General features: G+C 38.0%; 1 protein-coding gene across 4 annotated transcripts in view; it reads left to right on the forward strand.

Annotated features, from left to right (window-relative positions):
* The first annotated feature begins 7,647 nt into the window (after nucleotides 1-7,647).
* The window catches only part of LOC135261058 (rho family-interacting cell polarization regulator 2-like), a 28,088-nt gene continuing 15,408 nt past the window's right edge, over nucleotides 7,648-20,327 (forward strand). The window contains exons 1-2 of one of the 4 annotated variants that reach the window (XM_064346916.1): nucleotides 7,648-7,948; nucleotides 19,687-19,807. In XM_064346916.1, the coding sequence (XP_064202986.1) occupies nucleotides 7,879-7,948; nucleotides 19,687-19,807 (191 nt within the window). In that variant the 5' untranslated portion in view covers nucleotides 7,648-7,878. Of the gene's footprint in view, nucleotides 7,949-14,026; nucleotides 14,311-19,686; nucleotides 19,808-20,327 lie in introns of those variants that run through there. The other 3 variants (XM_064346938.1, XM_064346930.1, XM_064346924.1) reach the window with 3 other exon arrangements.

Below are 20,327 nucleotides of genomic sequence, written 5' to 3' on the forward strand. Positions count from 1 at the left end.
AAGAACTGAATTTATAGCCGAAAGATAGCAAGGTAGGTAGAACCTGAATTGAATTAGTAAATTTTTACTATGATGCAGTGAGAATTGCCTCTGCTAGACAATTCATTAAAATCAGATTGTAAGACAGCATTACATTCCCACTGAAGTTAAATCCAGGATTTTTCTTTTCCAGAGATTTTTGTTACATTTGGTATGAGTCTTCTGAAGTCTGTTAATTTAAAGAAATGTTTTTAACAGTGAGCTCAACCATCCATTCACTTTCACCACTATGCCTTTTCACCATTAAGTGATTGAACCTTTCCAAGTACCACTGGAATGTTCTTTCAAGCAAAACTGCAGTGTTATTTGGGATTTCCACTAAGTAGACATGTTATGGACTGTTATGTAAGTACACTGTCTTGTGTGCATTAATACACATTGCAACGAAGATACTGAATATCCACCATGGCAAATGAAAGGGTTACTAACTTGCCTGGTTTCTGGGCTGTGGTGGCATTTCTAAAGGACTGTGGAATCATTATCATTGTACCTGTCAATATGATACCTCTGTTGCTCAAAATCTTTTGTTGACATTGTATACAAATGGTCTTCTGTAGGTTTCAGAGTATGGTGCAGAGAATCAATAAGCTTGATGAGTCTGTAATCCAGGAGGCTAATCATACTATATTTATGCCTCAAGAGGAAGATTTCCTAGTTTGGAAGTGGACTACTCTCACCACAATCAAAATTTTGTTTAAGGTTATGCTGCAATCTGAAAACGCTTTGAAAATGGGTCTGTAAAGGATGTACGTTCTATAGCCAGGTAGGCCAATTTAGCCATTTAGCCAACACTTTGATCGACTACCGGACTGTGCCATCTGACAAAGACATACAATGAAAACTCCCTTTCAACAGTGTGAACTTGACCACCACAGTGTTGCTGCTGTGTGCAGTCAGCTGTGTTCTCTCTGAGCTCTCCTGTTGGGGTCATTCTCTCCAGCGCTGCGAGGTGTGACAGGGAACAAAGGCAGTGAAATCACACACAGCCCCAGCCTAGAAGCAGCGCAGTACGAGCGGGAGCTTCAGGGCTGATTGAAGGCACAGAGAGCTGCCTCACAGCCCCTTGCATGCGAGCAGTGCTGCCGCTGTGTGCTGTCATGAGGGCTGAGCGGTGGCTGACACTGGATGCTCATGTGGCATCCGTGTTCTGTCTGTGACAGAGATAAACTGCACTACTGTATGTGCAGCATTTATCTGGTTAGGGTGTGCAGCATCTGGGGGAGGACTGCTTTCAATAATCTAAAAATAGGAATCTGGACACTGTTCACGGTCTTATTTTTAGATTATTGATAGCAGTGCTTGTAATCTGCATGCCTGTTAAATGCAATGACAGCTGTAATACGTAACACAGGCATGTGTGGTAGCTGTCACCCCGTTAAAAACACAGCTATCTGTTATTTTTAGAACAGCTGGGTCATAGAACAATGACTTATATTCAAAGTAATGTATATAAGATGCATTTCATATGTATTTACTGCCATAGCATCAATCAATATTAATTCTATTCTTGGATGAATAAGAAATGGTGCATAAGATAGCCATATATCTTGCCTGATGTTCTGATGATAGCTGAACATTTTTAACTTGAACAAACACTGTACTCCTATGAGGTCACAATCAGTGTCAAATGAACCTTTGGTGACCTGTATTGGTTTTACATAATACTAGCCTGAGGTGTGCGATACTAAGTTCCAATAGAAACAAGCACTCACAAACGTGCATGCAGATACTTACTCAAAGAAATTTTGAACATGATCAGAAATGATGACACAGAAGCACAGACAAATAGAAACAACGTGCATACAAGAAAAAGTGCACCCTCACACATACTCACAGAAACATGCACACATCTACAGCCACACACAAATGCGCACTATAACATCCAGCAATATGAAAAGGTATAGATGCCGTGCCATGGGAGTTTCCAAGGCAACAGATCACTATTCTCCCTTTTAGATGACTCTCTAGACAGAGAGAGTGGATGAAGTCACACATGAATCATCCTGATATATGTACGGCACCAGAATTCAGTATCTGAAGTATATTGTTCCTTATCACTACCAACATTACTGTACCTACAGGGCTTGTGAATGAAGGAGTTGTGGGTTACAATCCCAGGCTTCAAAATGTCAGTGCTACTTTTCTTTAGGCACTGTTATTATTTCCTTGAAGGCAGCATATACTTTGCATCACTAAATATCCAGCTGTATAAGTGTATAAGCCTGAAAAAAAACTATTTTTTTTGTCCATCACAAAAATTAATAAATGAATAATGCAACACTGAACATTTTCCTTCCAGCAGGAATATGTGGGAGGCATCATGTTTTTAACTCACTCTCCTCTTACCTTGGGAACTGAACTGTGGACTGAACCACAATACTGATATATGTGGGCAGAGTCTGTGAACATCTCGCTTGCACCTTTCATGTGCTGGTTTATACATATTGATAAGCCCTTGCTGCTCCTTAATGTTTTCAGCATTGTGACAAAGAGCTGCTTACCAGCACCTATGATGATATGAGTGCTTCGGTTTTATGTCAGTTATTGACCGGGCAACAAGTTCAACCTGTAACAAAGGATTATGATTCACAGGAGGTGTCCATTCTTTCGGTGATGTGTAGCTTCATGAGTCCCGTAGTGGCTGGGTAGGGCTACCATGTCTGACTTATGCAAGGTAATCAGACAACAATGGCAATGATTTTTTTTCTTATGAAATTTAACTCTCTGAATTTCTGAACAACCTCTTGTTATAATTGTCCATTGTTGTACAATAGAGAAGGCTTTGTCATTTGCCTTGGCCGTGTCCTCCTCGCAGTTGAACAAGGGTCACAGCTGCAGTACTGCTAACATGTGCTTCGGCCCCAGAATATGTGTACAGATGAATGTGTGAGTAATTCTTGCACATTGTAAAGTCACTATTTACACAGAACAGACCAGTTAGTCGCACCTTTGCCAAAAACTGTGGAAAAGGGAATAAAGGTACTGTACTTGGTGGAATAAAGCAAACAGTTGCTGTCCCTCAGAAATCATGGCATAGGGAGGTTATGTTCAGGACTGAGGGTAGAACACACTGTGTGGCACATTTCCCACGAGACCATAATGTCTGATTAATCAGAGTCATTTTTTTTCTGTGTTGCTGTCATTACTGTTACCATGGAATCCCAGCACCGTTTCAAATTATCCATAATTTTATGCCTTTGTGTTGAATCCACAATGAGAGAGAATGACTAACAGACTAGCCACTTGTTCAGTACTCTACCTATCAGGGCTTGCTGTTTATGAGTATCACATCACCTGCCCTCAAGGATTCGGATAATGTCCATCATCAAGATGTCACTGAAGGGAAATGGAAAAATGTGGAATACTCTATTGTAATTGTAGTCCCATCATACATCACTGCAACATACGTCTATGATTTGTGCTGTCCATGCAGTTGCATGCGCATGTTCTGATATGTATGCAGCCAGTCAGCCCCTTCCTTTCCCTTGTTCTGGAGAACTTGCAAATTGCCGAAGCCCAGTCAAAGCTGTTCTGTGCTTTCCTCACCTGTGACTGTGACTGATTAATTCACTGGCATGTTGACAGCTTTATGTTGTCTGCCAAAGTGAATGGGAAGGTTCTAATCTGCACTGAGATGTGTTAGCACCGCCAGGTCTGTTGAAAGTGGCCAACGATTTACAGACATATACCATTACATAGAGATAGTATGATTTTGGATAGTCCTATAGTCCCAATAAATTCTGGCTTGTTGCTAGTGATAGTTTAGCAGTCTGGTCTGTGTGTGTGTGTGTGTGTGTGTGTGCCTGGTGGAAAAGTAAATTATACTATGTGCTTCATGAAACAATGGCCTGTTGTTTTCAGTCTGTGTTCAAGGACAGAGGCAACATCGCTACAGCCAATCTGCAATCTCTTGGAACATAGGGGTTTGTTTTTACTGGATTAATGATGCGGTGATTCTACAGATTCTGATCTGTATTTCTCTCACCCTATTCACTGCCCCACTACAATGTCTGGTCTATAATGATTTGTGATTTTGTGCAGGATGATAAAAGTACATTAATTACATTAAATAAAGAAATAACAAGGCCACATGCTAGACAAGGAGCATGTGACATTAATTTAGATATGTATTTTGAGCTATGCATTCCACTGGTTTTTCTATCATGTGGATTAAATAAGACTGCGGCATCAGTCAGATATTCCACATCTGTCTGACTGTCTGATTGGGGAATAAAAAGACAATTCAGCCCATTAATTTGACCTGACATTGACAATGTCTTCTGTGAGATACAGACACGTGAAGACGTGATTTCTTACTCTTCTGCACAACAATGTATGAGTTGTATGTATCAGCATATTTCAGATTTGTATTTGCATCAATGTATCAGATTTCAACCACAGTTTCCAGTAATTCATTGGCCATCTCCTTTACAATGGAGGACCATCTGAATGCCTTTCCATTTCTTTTTAAATATTAAATTATCCAATACGTTTGTATGCATCAAAATGTTTTCCCCTGAAATTACTTGTGCAAGCATACATTTAAACAAAACCACCCGGAAAAGCCCAAATGAAGCCCATGATTACTTACAGCTCTGTCTCACACTGATAAAATTTTAATTTGATAGGAAGGCATTTCACTGACAGCAGTGCCATGATGCAGAGACAGATCGCAGAATGTGAAACAGATCGACTTCAGGCTTCACGGCTCGGGGAGTGGGATGTGTTTAGTGGGGGCTGGGGCATGAAGCCTCCTTTAAGTTGCATGACTAATGAAAGTGACTGCAATCTCAACAACAGAGCTGCTTTCTGCAGCCCAATTCACATACTGCATTCAACTGATGAATTTTGTCCATTTGCCCGGGACTGTGTGCAATGTTTACCTTAAATTACATTATTTTATGTGGCGTCAGATATAACCATGGTCATGAAAAAGCTGAAAGTAAATCATGAAGTGTCATCCAGGAAATCATGAAAACTTGTCTTGTTTCAAGTGCTGTGTTATTTACTGGCTAATTCATCTGAATTATGAGGTTAAATGTCCTCAGATTCAAAGAGGTGGTGCAATGTATGAAATAATGTTTTTAGACCTGATAATGATATATAGATTATATTTTCTGCCCATTTATATTCTTATACATACTCTACCATGCCTTGTGAAATATCATCTATCATTAAATATTATTTATTTTATTTGGCCTCTTATCTTGACTTTTCCATGTTTTAAATGTTTATAGCACTAAAATAAATCATCAGAGTCTTTGCATATCACAGTACAAGTAGATTATTTGAAAGCACGCATGGCAACAGCAGGATGTTGACTACCCAGGTATTCCAGTCTTGCAGATAGCGGTTGGGGAAATGTTGTGCTTGAATGTCAATGTCATTTAGCCCTCCTGTGTTTAAAATGAAGAAAAGACCCAGTGGAGCACTACCATGGCAGAAGTCTACGAAGCGCATAGTAGCACTAGTAGAACCTAACACACCATAACTCTCCTGTGTCTCTTCCTGTGCCTGGTTTACTGTTTCCTCCGAGTCCATTATTTATAGCTGCCTGCAGGGGTATATTTACTGCCATGACAGCAAGGCACACAAAAAAAACCCTATTATGCCACACTTGTCAGGGTTTTTGTGTGAAGACATGAACATAAATAGTGATCACCCATGTGCTTATAATTAACATAATCAAAGTACTTCATCTGAGGTTTGAACCTAAAAACTGGGCAGTACTACACAGTCCATTGGAAGTCTTGCATAGTGAACAACAGTGTTATCACATGGTTTACACTGTTTAGTTGATTGCTAGCCAACCCTACATGGGGTATTTTTTTCTGTGTATAATATTTTACATGCTATGAAGCCAGATGTTTTTATAGGATGTATAGATTAATATAAACCTTCCTCATTTCAATGTGGAATTCAAACCTGCAGTGTTTGGGTTTCAAGCCCAGATCTCAGCCCATCCTCTCAGTTTCAACACTAGTATACAGGGTTTATTTTGATCTTATGACCCGGGAACCACAGCAGCAGTGTGGCTGAGTGGTTAGCTAATGAACTGTAAGCCCAACCAGAACAACACAGGCTCATGTTTAAGGTGAGTCACAATTTCATGACCCTTGTGAAAAGTACTTAACCTGAGTTATTTCATTTGTTATAAAATATGCAGCTGTGTCATGTGTTAAGATAATGTAATAAATAAAACTTTATTAGTTGTAAGTCACTATGAGGGTCTCTTGAGAAAATAAGATAATGCATAATGTATTAGATACAGCTATATAATATTGTATCTTATATAACTGCTATAAAATTCAATTTATTGTCCATATGAACCACATTGTGATAACTTTAGATTAAACTTGGTTCCACTGGGTATAAGGAGACAAGATCATAGAAACTAAGTCAATCAGATACAACCTAGTTTCTATTTCAGGATAGTCATTTTCATTTAATCTAGATGGCATGAATCAAATCACCTTGCCTATGATGTTGAATTAAGACTGCTAAAAAATTGGGAATCCATATTTTTTACCCCAATTTTATCCCATTTAAACTCTCTCTAAAGAAGTCAGTCATCTAGTGCATCCTCCACTGAAGACAACAAAATGTTCATGTGACATACATTGATTGAGTATTTCTAAAGAATAACTAAGATTAAAAACAAAAAGGTTCTACAAACTTTATGCAATATTCCAGCTAGTTCATTTAAGGCTGTCTTGAATCTTAATGGCTGGGAGTCCTTTCTACATTGCAAACAGCTGTAAGCTTTGAAGCCTGAAGTAAATATGTCCTTGTGGTAAAGCCTGCTAAACTTTCACTGTCTGAAGATGACTCTTTGTTGGATACATAGCAGTTCAGTATCCTATATTACTAGGAGGGAAGAATGGGAGCCAAAAACACCAATTAGGAGCAACTACGGGCTCAAAAGAGGTGCTTTCACTTCACCGTGAACTGACGGTTGTTGTGATTCAGGATAGGTTTTGCTGTGCTCTTCATCGTGCACAGTACTTCATATTTGTTATGTTTGGGGCCCTTAAGTTGAAGTCTCTCTATAATGTCCCAAAGCCAATGCTTCATTTATGGTTCTGAACTAACTGGCCCGACTGCTAGTTAATGCTGTGCTACTGGCTGGGATTGGGGTTCAGCCTCATTAGCTGAATCATACAGTACTCTGAAAGCAACTGAACTGACAAGCATAGCTGTGCCCTGTGGGTTGATATGCATGACATCAGGGTTTCAAATGCTTTATTTTTCTTTTATCGACTTTGTGCTTTATATATTGAGTTGCCTCAATATAGATCCAAACGTTTTTTAAATGAAATGTTCCATCTCTGTGTTAGCAAATCTACTTAATAGTCATTCTCCACTTTAAGCACATTCATCCAATACATATTAGTGCATTTTTGTTATAGAACGGGAGCCATCTCATGGTTCCAAAGTGTATAATTATAGACTGGAACATAGAGCCTTGACTGGCACCCCTCACCAACCCCCCCCCCCCCCCCCCTCTCAGGCAACCCTTATTCCTGTTAATCACCAGAAAAACCAGGCAGATCTGCAGATCACATCCCCCTGCCTTTCCACACAGGCGATTATGAAACAGGCGCTGTCGATGAAACCCAGCCAGGGCGGTGGAGGCTCTTGTACAGTCATCTCCATGCAGTGAGGAGAGGCACTTACAGCAGCCTGTGCTTCTCTCTTCTCAGGCTGAAGCTGACAGAAAAAAACACCCTTATTTATTTAAAGAGGTTGCCTTTAGGAACAGGGTAACGCTGACTGAAATTTCACTGCCAGGGATTCCTCATTCCACAAACTGCCATTTGACACAGCTGAAGGGTTACCATGGCCAGGATTGTGAAGGATGACCTAAGTGTCATGATGCATGAGGAGGCTGCAGACATCTTCCTTGAAGGTAGGAAGTCTAAGGGTGACGAGGGGAGGGGCTGCAACTTATTGGTGTGTTTGAAAGTGAATTGTGTACTGGGTCGTATTCAGGTATTGAACTAATTCAGAACACAAGGACCTCATAAATATTACTGATTGGAGCGAGTTTGCATATTAGCATGATGGCTTTGCATGATGGAAGCAAGGTAAAAACAACAACAGATGAGATACAGATGAGGAAATAAATAGTGGCTGGGATTTATTTTGGGGATATTTGATGTTGGCTATGGCTATGATACACACACATTTTGGCTTTTAATATTTTATATTATATGTTTAGGATTTTAAGAATTTGTAAGGAGTACATTCTCCATATTTGGATTTTACCCATTCTAGTGGTCAGAATGCTGTGTAGGCATTCTGATAAAAATCTCTCAGTGCGTATTATAGTTTTGAATTATGAATTGTTTATTGTTTGTTACTTACAGTAAGTACAGCTATGTAACAATACTTAGTTGATGACAGAGGATGCTTCAATACCTACTCATCACACATCAGTGTAGGATTATTCTCTTCTACCCATGAATTGGTACTAATGGTAGCTCAGCTAGTGTCAGTCAACAAAGAAAAACTTGACTATTCACCCTAATATGAGAGATTCTGTTTTAGATCAGATAATAATATGAAGTTACATTAAGCCATTATTTAATCACAATAGCTAAATTAGATGCAATGTCCAAAAAGTCTTATCCAAGGACCATGTTTCTTCCTGTATCTTGTTTATACCATCTTGGTTCTTGTGAACTACTCATTAACTTCGAATGCTGCATGTGAATTGCCAACATACTGATGAATCAGACTGCTTGTGTTTGGCTTGTCTTTGTGAAGTGTGTCTCCATTAACTGATCACTGCTAAAACATTTGCAACTGAAACGTGTTCTATAATTCATGCATTTTTCATAGCCTAAACACACCTGTGTCCCATATTTCTGATTCTGACTTCAAGGATATGCCATTTCTTAGTACGTGGCAAATCTTTTTCCTGATCCTCCATGAGATGATTGTGTTCATATCCTTCAGAAATTTCTGACATTTACACTAAATGCATACATTTTATTATTAATGTTACTAATACAATTATTATTTATTAATACTTTTATTATTTATGTAATATTACCATAACTTGTAACATATGACAGAAGCTGTTTTGGTTGTCTTTATAGACATAGGTTTGTGCGCTTTTCAAGAGACACTACACAATGTTGCACCATTTGGGAATAATTGTCTATAAGGCCAAATTATCCACCATGCACATTGACAATGTAATTTCCATCATAGTATAGATGTAGACTTATAGACAAAGTAGTTTGTAGACTTATTTCCCTGGTAACACACTGATTCCTGCATCATACAAAAAGATAAATGGGATAATCTAAGAAATACATTTTTAATTTCAGACAAAAACATAAACAATACATGCAAGTGATCAAGGAGACATTAAATGTTCAGTTTCGGCCAATGATACATAAATTTACTGTGTCTGCAAAGACATAAATATTCAATGTATGGTTCAATAATGTACCTGTAGATGGGGTGCAAGCATCGCTAGCAATTGAACCATCTGAAGACCAGGGTCACATCAGTGCCATTGGCCCTATGGACTTATCACTGTAGATCATGGCAACTAAAAATACTGGCAAATGTTATAACCATTGGTCTTTCTAGTTAGCACACACTTATAGCTGTGTGATTGAAAGGAGATTCAGCAAGGAGTTGGTTAGACACATAGACACAAACACACGCATGCACACACACACACGCACACACACACACTTTCCGCTTTCCTCTTGGCAATTTAAATTGTTTGAGCTGAGATTATGTGGTGATTAGGGTACTACAGAATCCATGTTGCTTAGAAACAGGCAGAATCACACAAAAAAAACAGAATTTATGCAACAGATCTGCAAAAAAAAACCTCCCATCTGCAAACCATATTATATGTGTGTACATATGTGTACATTTTCAAAAATGTATACTGTAGCATAATAGCAATCCAATGCATTTCAGTACCTTTTCACCATTACCTTTCACTGATGCAGCTGAGCATTTGACAGTTGCTGTTACTATAGTTCTCCACCCACAGTGCTCTCAAAGCAGCCTTTAAAAAACAGTTATAATCAAGCAATCCTACCTAATTATAGAACATTGCCAGTGTGCATTCTCTATGCATTATATGCAGACTTTCCCAAATTGATCTCTTACTGTCAATTCAGTTGATCTCTCTGTCCCTCTGTTACCCTCTCCTCTTTTCATTCTGCTCAAAACCTGTTAAGTCACACAAAACTCCCCGCTGACCATTTCTCAGCATATCTTCCCTGGTTTTCTCTTTCTGTTTTATCATATGCAACATTTCTGTAATTCCTATTTGGATGGGGATGCATTGCCATTCCCATATTACATTAGACCAATGCTAATATGACATTAAACATTGAATTATGCAGGAAAGTTGCAGTGACTGCCGTCCCATTTTCATCCCTGAAATACTTCTATTCCCATGATCAGTTCCTCTGACAAAATTTATTTTGCACAACCTGGTAATCACTGGCTGTTAATCCAGTTTCCATGGCTCCCCACTTTCTCTTTTCCACTCTGTAGTCCCCATAGCTCCAACAGAGCCAACTTATTACCTTTTAAGAACGTAATTTCTCTGAAACTCAGTCTACATGCTGTGGGCAGGATAAGACAACAGTCAATCATTAAAAAAGAAGTGCTACAAGAGGGATGATTTAACAATTCTATGCAAGAATCAACTTCAGGGTGGGGTTACATGTATACAAGTGCGTGGATGCATACCCTTTATGGTGTATAATCACACAATTATAAAATGGATACTTCTGGTCCTGGATGCTGATTGGCTGAGATTGGGTTTGAGGGTGATTGTAAATCCAATACAGTAACGGTTATTCAAATAAGCTGTGTGTAAACAGTACCACACTGCGCACAAACCATAACTTATGAAATAAGATTACAAAATAAAAAATAATCAATTAATCGTATCTACACGTAACCATTTTATTCAAGCAATATGGCACCTAAGGCCATGCTGTATCATGAATACAGCCATGGCTTTAGGGGTTGCAGCACTCCACCTCACGCCTAACAACACCACCGTTGCCGTGACTGTATTCACAATACAGCACTGCCTCTCGTGCAGTATTTCTGAAATATGTGATTAAAATGTTCTTAACTGAACACTCTACTGCTAATTTAACAATCACTACTGGGAACTGAAAGCAATGGAGCTCTTTTTGAAAAAATACACTTCCAAAAAATGTACACTTCAAAGGCCTAAATGCATCATTACAATATGATAAACTATATAAACTATATGCCATAGTTGTTTCTTTACTGGTATTTGTGATGTTAGAAAATGACGATATCATACCCCTGGAAAATATGCAAATTAGAGCCATCAAAAGTATGTGGTTATGCAAATTAAGGTGAATTACCCAAAATCAGTGTTTTAAAACATCATTTTATTGTAGAGCTCGCTTTTCCCTGGAGAAATCGCATGTGAGAGCAAAATTATTAGCCTCACTTTAAGTGATAAAAGTGAAAAGGCTATGAACTGAGCTGAATTTAAAACAGTTGTTCCATGGTTATGCATGTTCGGACATATGCATAATTTTGATTTATGCATTTTTCTACAGCTACCAAACCCACATGCCAAGATGAACCTTTTTTCTGGTGTTTGAATCCCATTTAAATTTCATCTAAACAATAAAATGGGGTATCATAGAAAACACCCTGCTAACATAATTTCATACTTGCCAGTCTCCAAATATAGTTCTTCAAAAAGTGGTATAATTCAACAATGCATATTTAAACATGCTTATAATTTCATTTAAATTAAAATGAACAGCTTTCATTGACATAAAATTTGAAGGACAATCTCTACTTAGAGTATATTAAGTTTACTAAACAATCCAATTAAGGAGCCATTACCATTGCTGACATCGGCAACCGGCAAAAAAATCATGAATTATGTTTATGCTACTTAAAGTTTCTAAAAGGAAAGGTCATCAAAACGTAAAGCTTACTCAGAATAGATAAATAATAGGGCAATGTTTTCAACAACAACAAACAAAAAAAAATCCAGGACAGCTGTGTAAATGCATGTGGTTAATTGCAGTAAGTGATACATCTTCAGAACTACAACTTGTTTCATCAACTCACCACTTATGTTGAGCCCTCCTTTCTGTTCGACCGAGTCAGAAATTGTCCGGGTATGTAGGTGGGCCGGTGGATGGGAGTCAATCAAATGCATATGTGGAAAATTGAGGCACTCCAACTTAATAGTTGTTTCTTGTAGAATAGATAAAGAAATTTGAGTTGAAATTGCCCCTAGGAGTAATATCATAACACATTAGAATAAAGTTGGCCATTCACAAAGTTAAAGAAAATATTTCTATTTAAATTTTCATCCCAAAATTATGTTTAGTTGAAGTATTGGAGACTAACCCCTGAATCACCTTTAGAATCTTGAAACTGAGCTATTGACCTTAACATGCATAAACCAGATTCATTATAATCTGAGATCACTGCATCTTTGAGTATTAAGCCATGGCAAGTGCAAGATCCCAATGCTAAAACAGGAAATGGTAAAATTAAGAGTATTCTGTCTGTAGCAGTTTCTTCAAAGCTTAATTCTCTTTCTCCGTGTGAGCTAACAGGTGTTCATGTTATGACAATCTTGTAATGAGAACAAATTAAAACAAATAAATATATTTATAAGTGCTTATAAATATATTGTTTTCATGGGAATGTAGTTTTAGTGCTTTCGCCAAATGCACAATTATACATAATATAATCAAATGTGCAATAGTTTGTGCTTCTTTTTATCAAATGATAAATGAGATTGTGATATTATTAACACAACAGGGCCTGTGGGTGGGATGGCTTATCTTGCAATTGATCATCAAAAGTACTGTACAGCTGTGACTCTGTAGGCCGTGGGGTCACAAGGATCTTTCCAGATGCTCTTGTTCACATAACTGATCTCAACTTACTGAAAATGCAAAAGCCATTTGTATGGCATTCATCCTTTCATCATTATTAGGAGAACAAAAGTTAACAGCAACACTGTAAAGTATATGTGAAAAGCTTCCAATTCTATTACTCCACATCTGATATGTATCTGTTAACAAAGCAAATTAAAGGGGTACATCCTTAAATGGGCATTTGTGCACACCCCAACCCAACCCAACAATAATTGTGCCAACGAACCCTGGTTTCAAATTAATTCTATATTTATTTCCATTGTACATTTCATTTATTATTTTTATATTAAATGTCACAAATAATTTATATTGGTTGCTTCATTCTTTGTAACTATGGCATTTAACATTGTGCCAACCAACCCGCAACATGATAACATTTAAACATTAATCACATAATTTTAGAAAACATCTGTGGACATATATATATATTTAAATAAATATATGTATGTATAGCTGAGAGTATAACTTTTCATTTGCTATTGTTATAATATTCTAATATGAATTATGCCAGGGTAATATGGCAAAGAGTGAAAAGTGTGCCAACTAACCCCGGTATCCCCGATTAGTAATTTATCGTCAGTTGACAGTGAGGCGTCTCCACTAGGCGTCTGGACCGACCTCAAGACTTAACCGAGTCTTATCAGAGTTTAATAACATAAAGATATTATTGGTCGTATTTTCGAACAAAAACATGGTTTAGGGGTATGTGCAAATCTTAGGCAATTACAGATCGAAAGGATATATATGCGCGAGACTTTCGTTGTAGGATTATTACACACGTAACAAAACTATTCGAAACCCCCTGTAAAAGAGGAAGCGTGTTCGGAGTAGTGACCATTATAGTGCATATTTTGTTAGCCTCTGACACATGACAATTGCCTTTTTGACATTATTTCACAAAATGTCACCAAACAAATATCAGCTGTTCTGCCCTGATCACCCCGGTCGACAACAGCCCGGTCTTTCACGCCTACCTCCCCGAATGTTGCCTGCTTGCTTATTGGTCCGCTGTCGCGAAAAAAAAAGTATTACTGCACAAATCAAAACTGCTGGTGGACGCTCTACATTTCACATGAAAGTCATTTCGTTGGAGAAACAAACTGTGCTGTTAACTGTTACACCACTGCACTCTTATCAGATGCTTACTTAGAATTCTACATGTTATCATTAGCTAAAACAACAGAAATTGGGACATATAAGACAGCAGCAGCGGGTGAACGGCCAGATATGGCTGTCGGATGGGTCATCAATTTATTGGAGAACCGCGTAAATTGATACTGATCATTAATTTTCTGCGAATATTTCCGGAGGTGCGTACTGCCCTTTATCTGTGAGTGTTGCATAACTTGTTGTATTTCTTTACATGTATACAACAGTGCTTTTCGTGTACAATAGTTAGACGTGGTGTAATGCGCACTACTGTGACTTCCGAAGTTAGCACAACGCATATGAAGACCAGCCACAGGCGCAGTAAACGGGATTAAACCTACATAGGGATTATAGGTTGCGCTTGAGTCAAATCGATTGTATGTTTTCTTTTTCTTTTGGGTTTAATGTCATCATAGTAACTGAAACGGTTTAGTTCTTTGGTAGAATCCTCTATGGCTGAATTTATTTCGGTGCTTACATGTAGGTTGAACCTCTTCAAATGTAGTAAGTAAGCCTTTTGCTTAGTGTTAGTCTTCCCACACCACCAAGCTAGTACAATATGTGATAAAATCGTCGATCTCCTGCCCTAAGGTAGAAAGTGTAAGGCTCTGTATACAAAAATATGGTTGGTAGTGTCATGACAAGTCATTGGGTTTGGACGTCCCTCCATCTTAGAAGTACCTTTTGTGCTTCATATAGTCAGCACATCTGCATTCTGATAGCAGAGCTCCAAGAAACTTCTTTTCAGATATCACATGGGCCTATTCCTTTCTCCCATATGTTCAATTTCATTTTGCACTGTAGAAGGCAGACTGAAATGGTCTATTAACAGATGAGTGGGAAGACTTTTAAGATAAACATTTCTCCACAAAACACACGTACACAATGGAAACAGAGTAGAGTTTAGCTTGAGTTTTTCCACCATTTTCAGTAATAATGATTTGCATGTTTTCTGAGCATTGGTGTGACAGAGTGCATTGATTCCTGAGCTTGTGACTGAAAGGTTCATGGATAATAAATTGTCCCGAATAAGAGTTGCTGTGTTAAACACACTAGTAATTACAAATGGAAGATATGAGGAGAGCCAATGCCTCAAGTAAAATACTTTTTGTTTTTGATATTTTCTTTGGCTTATGTAACATATTTAGAAATAAAGTTTTGTGGCTCCAGTAGGAACTCAATTTTCTGTTGAGTACTTTATGCATAATACCTTTTTCTGGCCGTATTTTTCAGTCACACCCAGTAAGTACTGACCTTTTGAGTGAAGTACATTAGGCTGCTATTTCAGGAACATACAGTTCCATTCCTGATGGGTTGGAGCATATAAAAGGTTTTGTTTTTCATTTATTATCCTGTCTTAATGAGCTAATTAGCTCTATATTCCAGCCATATTTTTCTCATTAGACCATGGTAAAACGTTTTAAAATAGGGGCACAGTAACAGTCTTCAGCTCACTCATGAGCTTATTACTAAATTATCTGAAATGCGAAATCACACAAATCATGAGGCTAATTAAATAATTAATATCAGGAACTGGTTGACCTCAACCTCTTTGAAGTCAACCAACACAGTGTCTAGCAAACATTGGCTCCAGAATCCTGGCTAAAACTGTGTGTGTGTGTATGTGTGTGTGTGTGTTCCTGTGTGTATGTGTGCGTGCTTGAGTGCGTGCGTGCGTGCGTGCGTGCGTGTGTGTGTGCTTGTGTGTGTCTGCTTGTGTGTGTGCATGCACATGTTTTAGGTCTCACTTGCTATGGGTTTTAAATCTAGCAAATTAGAGGTTATAATTTTGTGTGTTCTGTTCTCTTTTGGCTCTCTTCCTCCCTCCCATTGCATGAGCATTTTTTGAAGAGGAGTGGCTCGCATTTTCTCAGCTAACAGTCATTTACTAAGGCGTGTCACATGGTAACTGAGATGCAATACTCTGGCCACATCCTCCCATTGACAATGTAGCCCCCCTTATGTCCTTTGTATGTGTTGTTTCTGGAATAGTTATATTTTCTAATACAGCAGAAGTGGAAATGCAGTGTGTGCAATAGCATATTAGGAATTAGGCTGTTCCCCAAAGGCTGCTGGTTTGACCCCCTTGATGGGTCACTGTTGTTGTAAACTTAAGCAAGGTATTGAACCTGTATTGTGGGATTAAATAACTTTAAATGCACATTCAGTATAAGAAAAAATAATGGATAAAAGTATCTGCAAAGCATTATTATGTGTGTACCGTTCAAATGGGCCTACATTAACCATTGTGGCAGCAGTCCACTGGTTATTTTTAATATATGTGTCATGTACTGTTGTGAATATTTATATACATTACCTAATGACTGCAAAATAGATAAACTGTGTTGTTTTTTTGTTGTTGGTATAAATGTGTTATCCTAGAAGTGTGTTGTCGGTTGAAAATGGGATGTATAACAGTATAATGTTTAGATCCATTGTTTAATCACGCAGCTCAGAGGCTGGCTAATCATTTGCCTAGAGCTTCTCCTGTCCCATGTTTCACTTTTAATGATAAGTGATCTATTTCAGTCATCATATTATTGAAACCCCAGAACTCATAGTTTTTTGTTCTTAATAATAATAATAATAATAATTATTATTATTATTATTATTATTATTATTATTATTCCTTGCATTTAAATAGGGCTATATGGAGTTTACATTTACCCAAAAACAAGGGCCATCCACAGTTCTGGACAAAAATAATCAGTTTGATTATTCAAGTATTTGATTGTGGTAGCAGATTATATAACTTGTGATACACATCCCTAATTCTGGTGGGATTTGGGACCGTGCCACCTTGAGTGTGGCATATAATAAGAATTACTTCAGGACATACCCATGTCCAATGTTTTGGAGTGTGATATTTAAACTTGATCTTCGTAAATTGTCCTTGATAAGTTTGCCTCTTGTACAAATGTATTCTGTAATAATCTTTCCTGTTTAGGCCCAGCATTAAAGAAGGCCAACACAATTGCTTGTGACCTATTAGGATGTTTTTAAGACAGCTTTTAAACATAGCACCTGATCAATATGGTCAGAAGATAATCTGACAGTCTGGTTACTGTGTTTTTGGTTGTTGAGATTATTTTCTTTTTGTTTATTGACTGTAATTTGTACTAAACAGCAGGAGTTAGGCTGAAATCTTTCTGAACTCTTAGGCTGAGCAAGTTAATGTGAGATTATGTACTTATACTATAGATGGAAATATATTTTCTGTAGATATTTGTGTATGTATCTTCATGAAATGTGTCTTTTAAACAGATTTGTGTTTATCTTCTCTTCACATAAAGACAAGTGATTCAGTTTTTTAATAATGTATGAATCTGGCTCTCTGTCCATCTATATGTGTGTATGGACTGAACTACATTGAAGAAAGTAAACATTTGTAAATGTGAGCAAATGTTAGCAGTACAGACTCACAGCAATGATGCATTCTTGAACAATACACCTCATAATCAAATTAAATATAAATGTTGTACTTTTTCAGGAAATATGTAGTTGATATCAGTCATTCATTTTAATTTAGTTTAACACAGCCCACTTCAGAAAGTTAGAGGGCATATGCCTCAAAGTATATTTCATAGAAAGAGTATGAACAGTTTGTGAACATAACTTTCGAGGAAGGTCACTCTATGGCAAAAACTAAATCAGTGAGTAGCCATGAAATGAGACCAGCTGTTCATGATGAAAGGAATACATTTCAAGTGAGCAAAAACCCTTTTAATTCATTCACATTCTCAAATGTAATGAATAAAAAGTAGGATCTTTCCACCCAATCCCTGCATGAAAGAATTCTTCTCCCATGTAGGGGAAATCAGACTGAAAAATCAGTACTACGATTAGAAGAGGAGTTTGACTAAACTGGTTTCTAGATGGGAAAGAACAACAAGGCCACAGTGTTCAAAGCAGAGGGTGCAGCCCACGGCTTGATGGTGGGTTTATAAGAGCCTTCTTGTTTTATTTTCATTGTATATTGTATGTAGTTTCCATGGTGATTGTGAGTTTAACTGGAAATAAATGTTGTCAGAACCCCACTGAAAATATGTCAGCATGCTTATGAACAGTTTACAGGACATCTACCCCTAAATACTCTTGCGCTGTGCCCTTACTGTTACCACATTATTTCCTCCTTTCAAATCAATAGATTGTGTGCATTTGTTTGATTTTTGTGAAATTACTTTGCCTTTCTGCCCTACTAAGTAATACTAGGGATGTACAACATCAGGGTGGTATTGGAGTTGGGCAATGATAGCTTCAAACAATCTTATTGGTATCAGCTGATTAGCTAAGGTTGCAGCTGATACAATGGGCGTATATGGTGATGCAATATGGATGCACCAGAGGGTGATTCATTTGATGCACTGCAGATGCTGTAAATGAGGTGCAAATATCATTCTCAAAAAGTAGATAACCAAATTCCCATGAGGACACAAAAATGAATCTAGGCAAGCCCTCTGCTTCACTGAAAACACCTAAGGCTAAGAAAATGCAATCTCTCGTCTGAGGTATCCTTTTATCTAATCTAAAAAGCGATCCAAACTTTGACCAGCAAATTTGATGCAAAACCTGTGTGCCTTACTGTATTTGAAAAGCAAATCTGAGAAACTATTTGCAATTTCAAGCTTAAGGAAAGCCATTGAGTTACATGTGGCAGGTCAAAACGAGAACAGCTGTGACATCACAACTTTTAAGGAAAAACTGACTACCTATAGAATAAAAATATAACTGATGAAATATGGTTGAAACATACCCAGTGTGGGAACCTATTTCAAACTGAATCATTTTCCGAGCAATAAGGCTGGGCAATATGGCAATATGAATAAATATTCAACACCCCCAGGAAACATTCCAATCCAAGTAAACCATTTAAAGTATGCTAAAATAATATTCATATGCCTACTAGGTTATATGTACACTTACTTTCTTTTTGTTTTTTTTTTGATAAATGATTAGCACAGAAACAGCCTCATAATTGGAGGAGTACAGTCATAGTAAAATATTTTGTTGCCAACATGAGTATTAAACCTTCAAAAATGGAATTGTGAAATGTAATCTACCAAAAATGGAAGAAACCTACTGTCACTTATTCTCCTGGGACTCGGTAGAAATTTTTAAAAATATGTTAATTTATTGACATGAGATGACACAGCTGCAAATCAAAATGGGTTTTTCTAATGAACAAAGCAAGTCAAGTGTTCATTGCCACTGACATCAAGCCTTTGAAGTAGACTAAGCTGCAAATGATCCCATACTAAACTGCATCAAACCAACTGGCAAATGGATCATTGCAATTGCATTGCAAGAGTTGTGTATTTGCTTTAGTGTCAGAGACAGTGTTGTTCACCTCAGATGAGGTGGGTAGTGGAACTTGAGAACAACAAATCTTTGCATTTCACAATTCATTTTTGTCATACTTTAAGTTGGGAAAAGTTAAATACCCTGCCACACAAGGGTGCACAATGGCCCACGATGGATTTAAATGGGTGACGTTATTGTCCATATTTCCCTGCTTGACCCTGACTTGTCTTCTCCCGTGTGTCCTGTTTCCCCACAGGAGTGTCCTCCCCTGGCCCAGAGGTCATGGCCTCGGTGCCTCACTCTCCTGGGGGCCCCAATGGCATCATCCGGAGCCAGTCCTTCGCTGGCTTCAGCACCCTGCAGGAGAAGCGCTCGCGGTGAGTGAGGGAGGGAGAGTGGGAGGGAGGCTGGATTCGATTTGTATAGGAGTGGGAATGGGTATAGCGCTGGGAATGGGAATAGGAGTTGGATTGTAATGTGAGTAAAAATCTGAATAGATGTGGGAGTGTGATAGGAAACCCGGGTGGAACAGAGAGTCAGAATGGGAATAGGAGTGGGCGGGAGAAGTGGATAAAATGCAGAAGCCATTAAAAAGTGTTACGCAGAGCATGGCAAATTAAAAGTCATTATAACATGAGATTTTTAAAATAACATGAGTGATGTGTATTTATGATCTGCACGATAATCTAAACAAGGCACATGATAATGTCCTGGGGTTTGAAGCACTGTGCTGCAGTCTAGCAGCCAATGAGCAAACTGCCCATGGTCAAAATCTTCCTTTTTGGCTGATTTAGGATATTAGGCCCAGTGTTGTGTGGGCTGACCTGCAGTAATTCGCAGGGGGGCTGTACTGTTGTGCCCTTGAGCAAGATACTCAGTCTGAATAGCTTCAGTAAA

The sequence above is a fragment of the Anguilla rostrata genome, chromosome 1 (assembly GCF_018555375.3).
Source record: "Anguilla rostrata isolate EN2019 chromosome 1, ASM1855537v3, whole genome shotgun sequence".
Taxonomy (NCBI): Eukaryota; Metazoa; Chordata; class Actinopteri; order Anguilliformes; family Anguillidae; genus Anguilla; species Anguilla rostrata.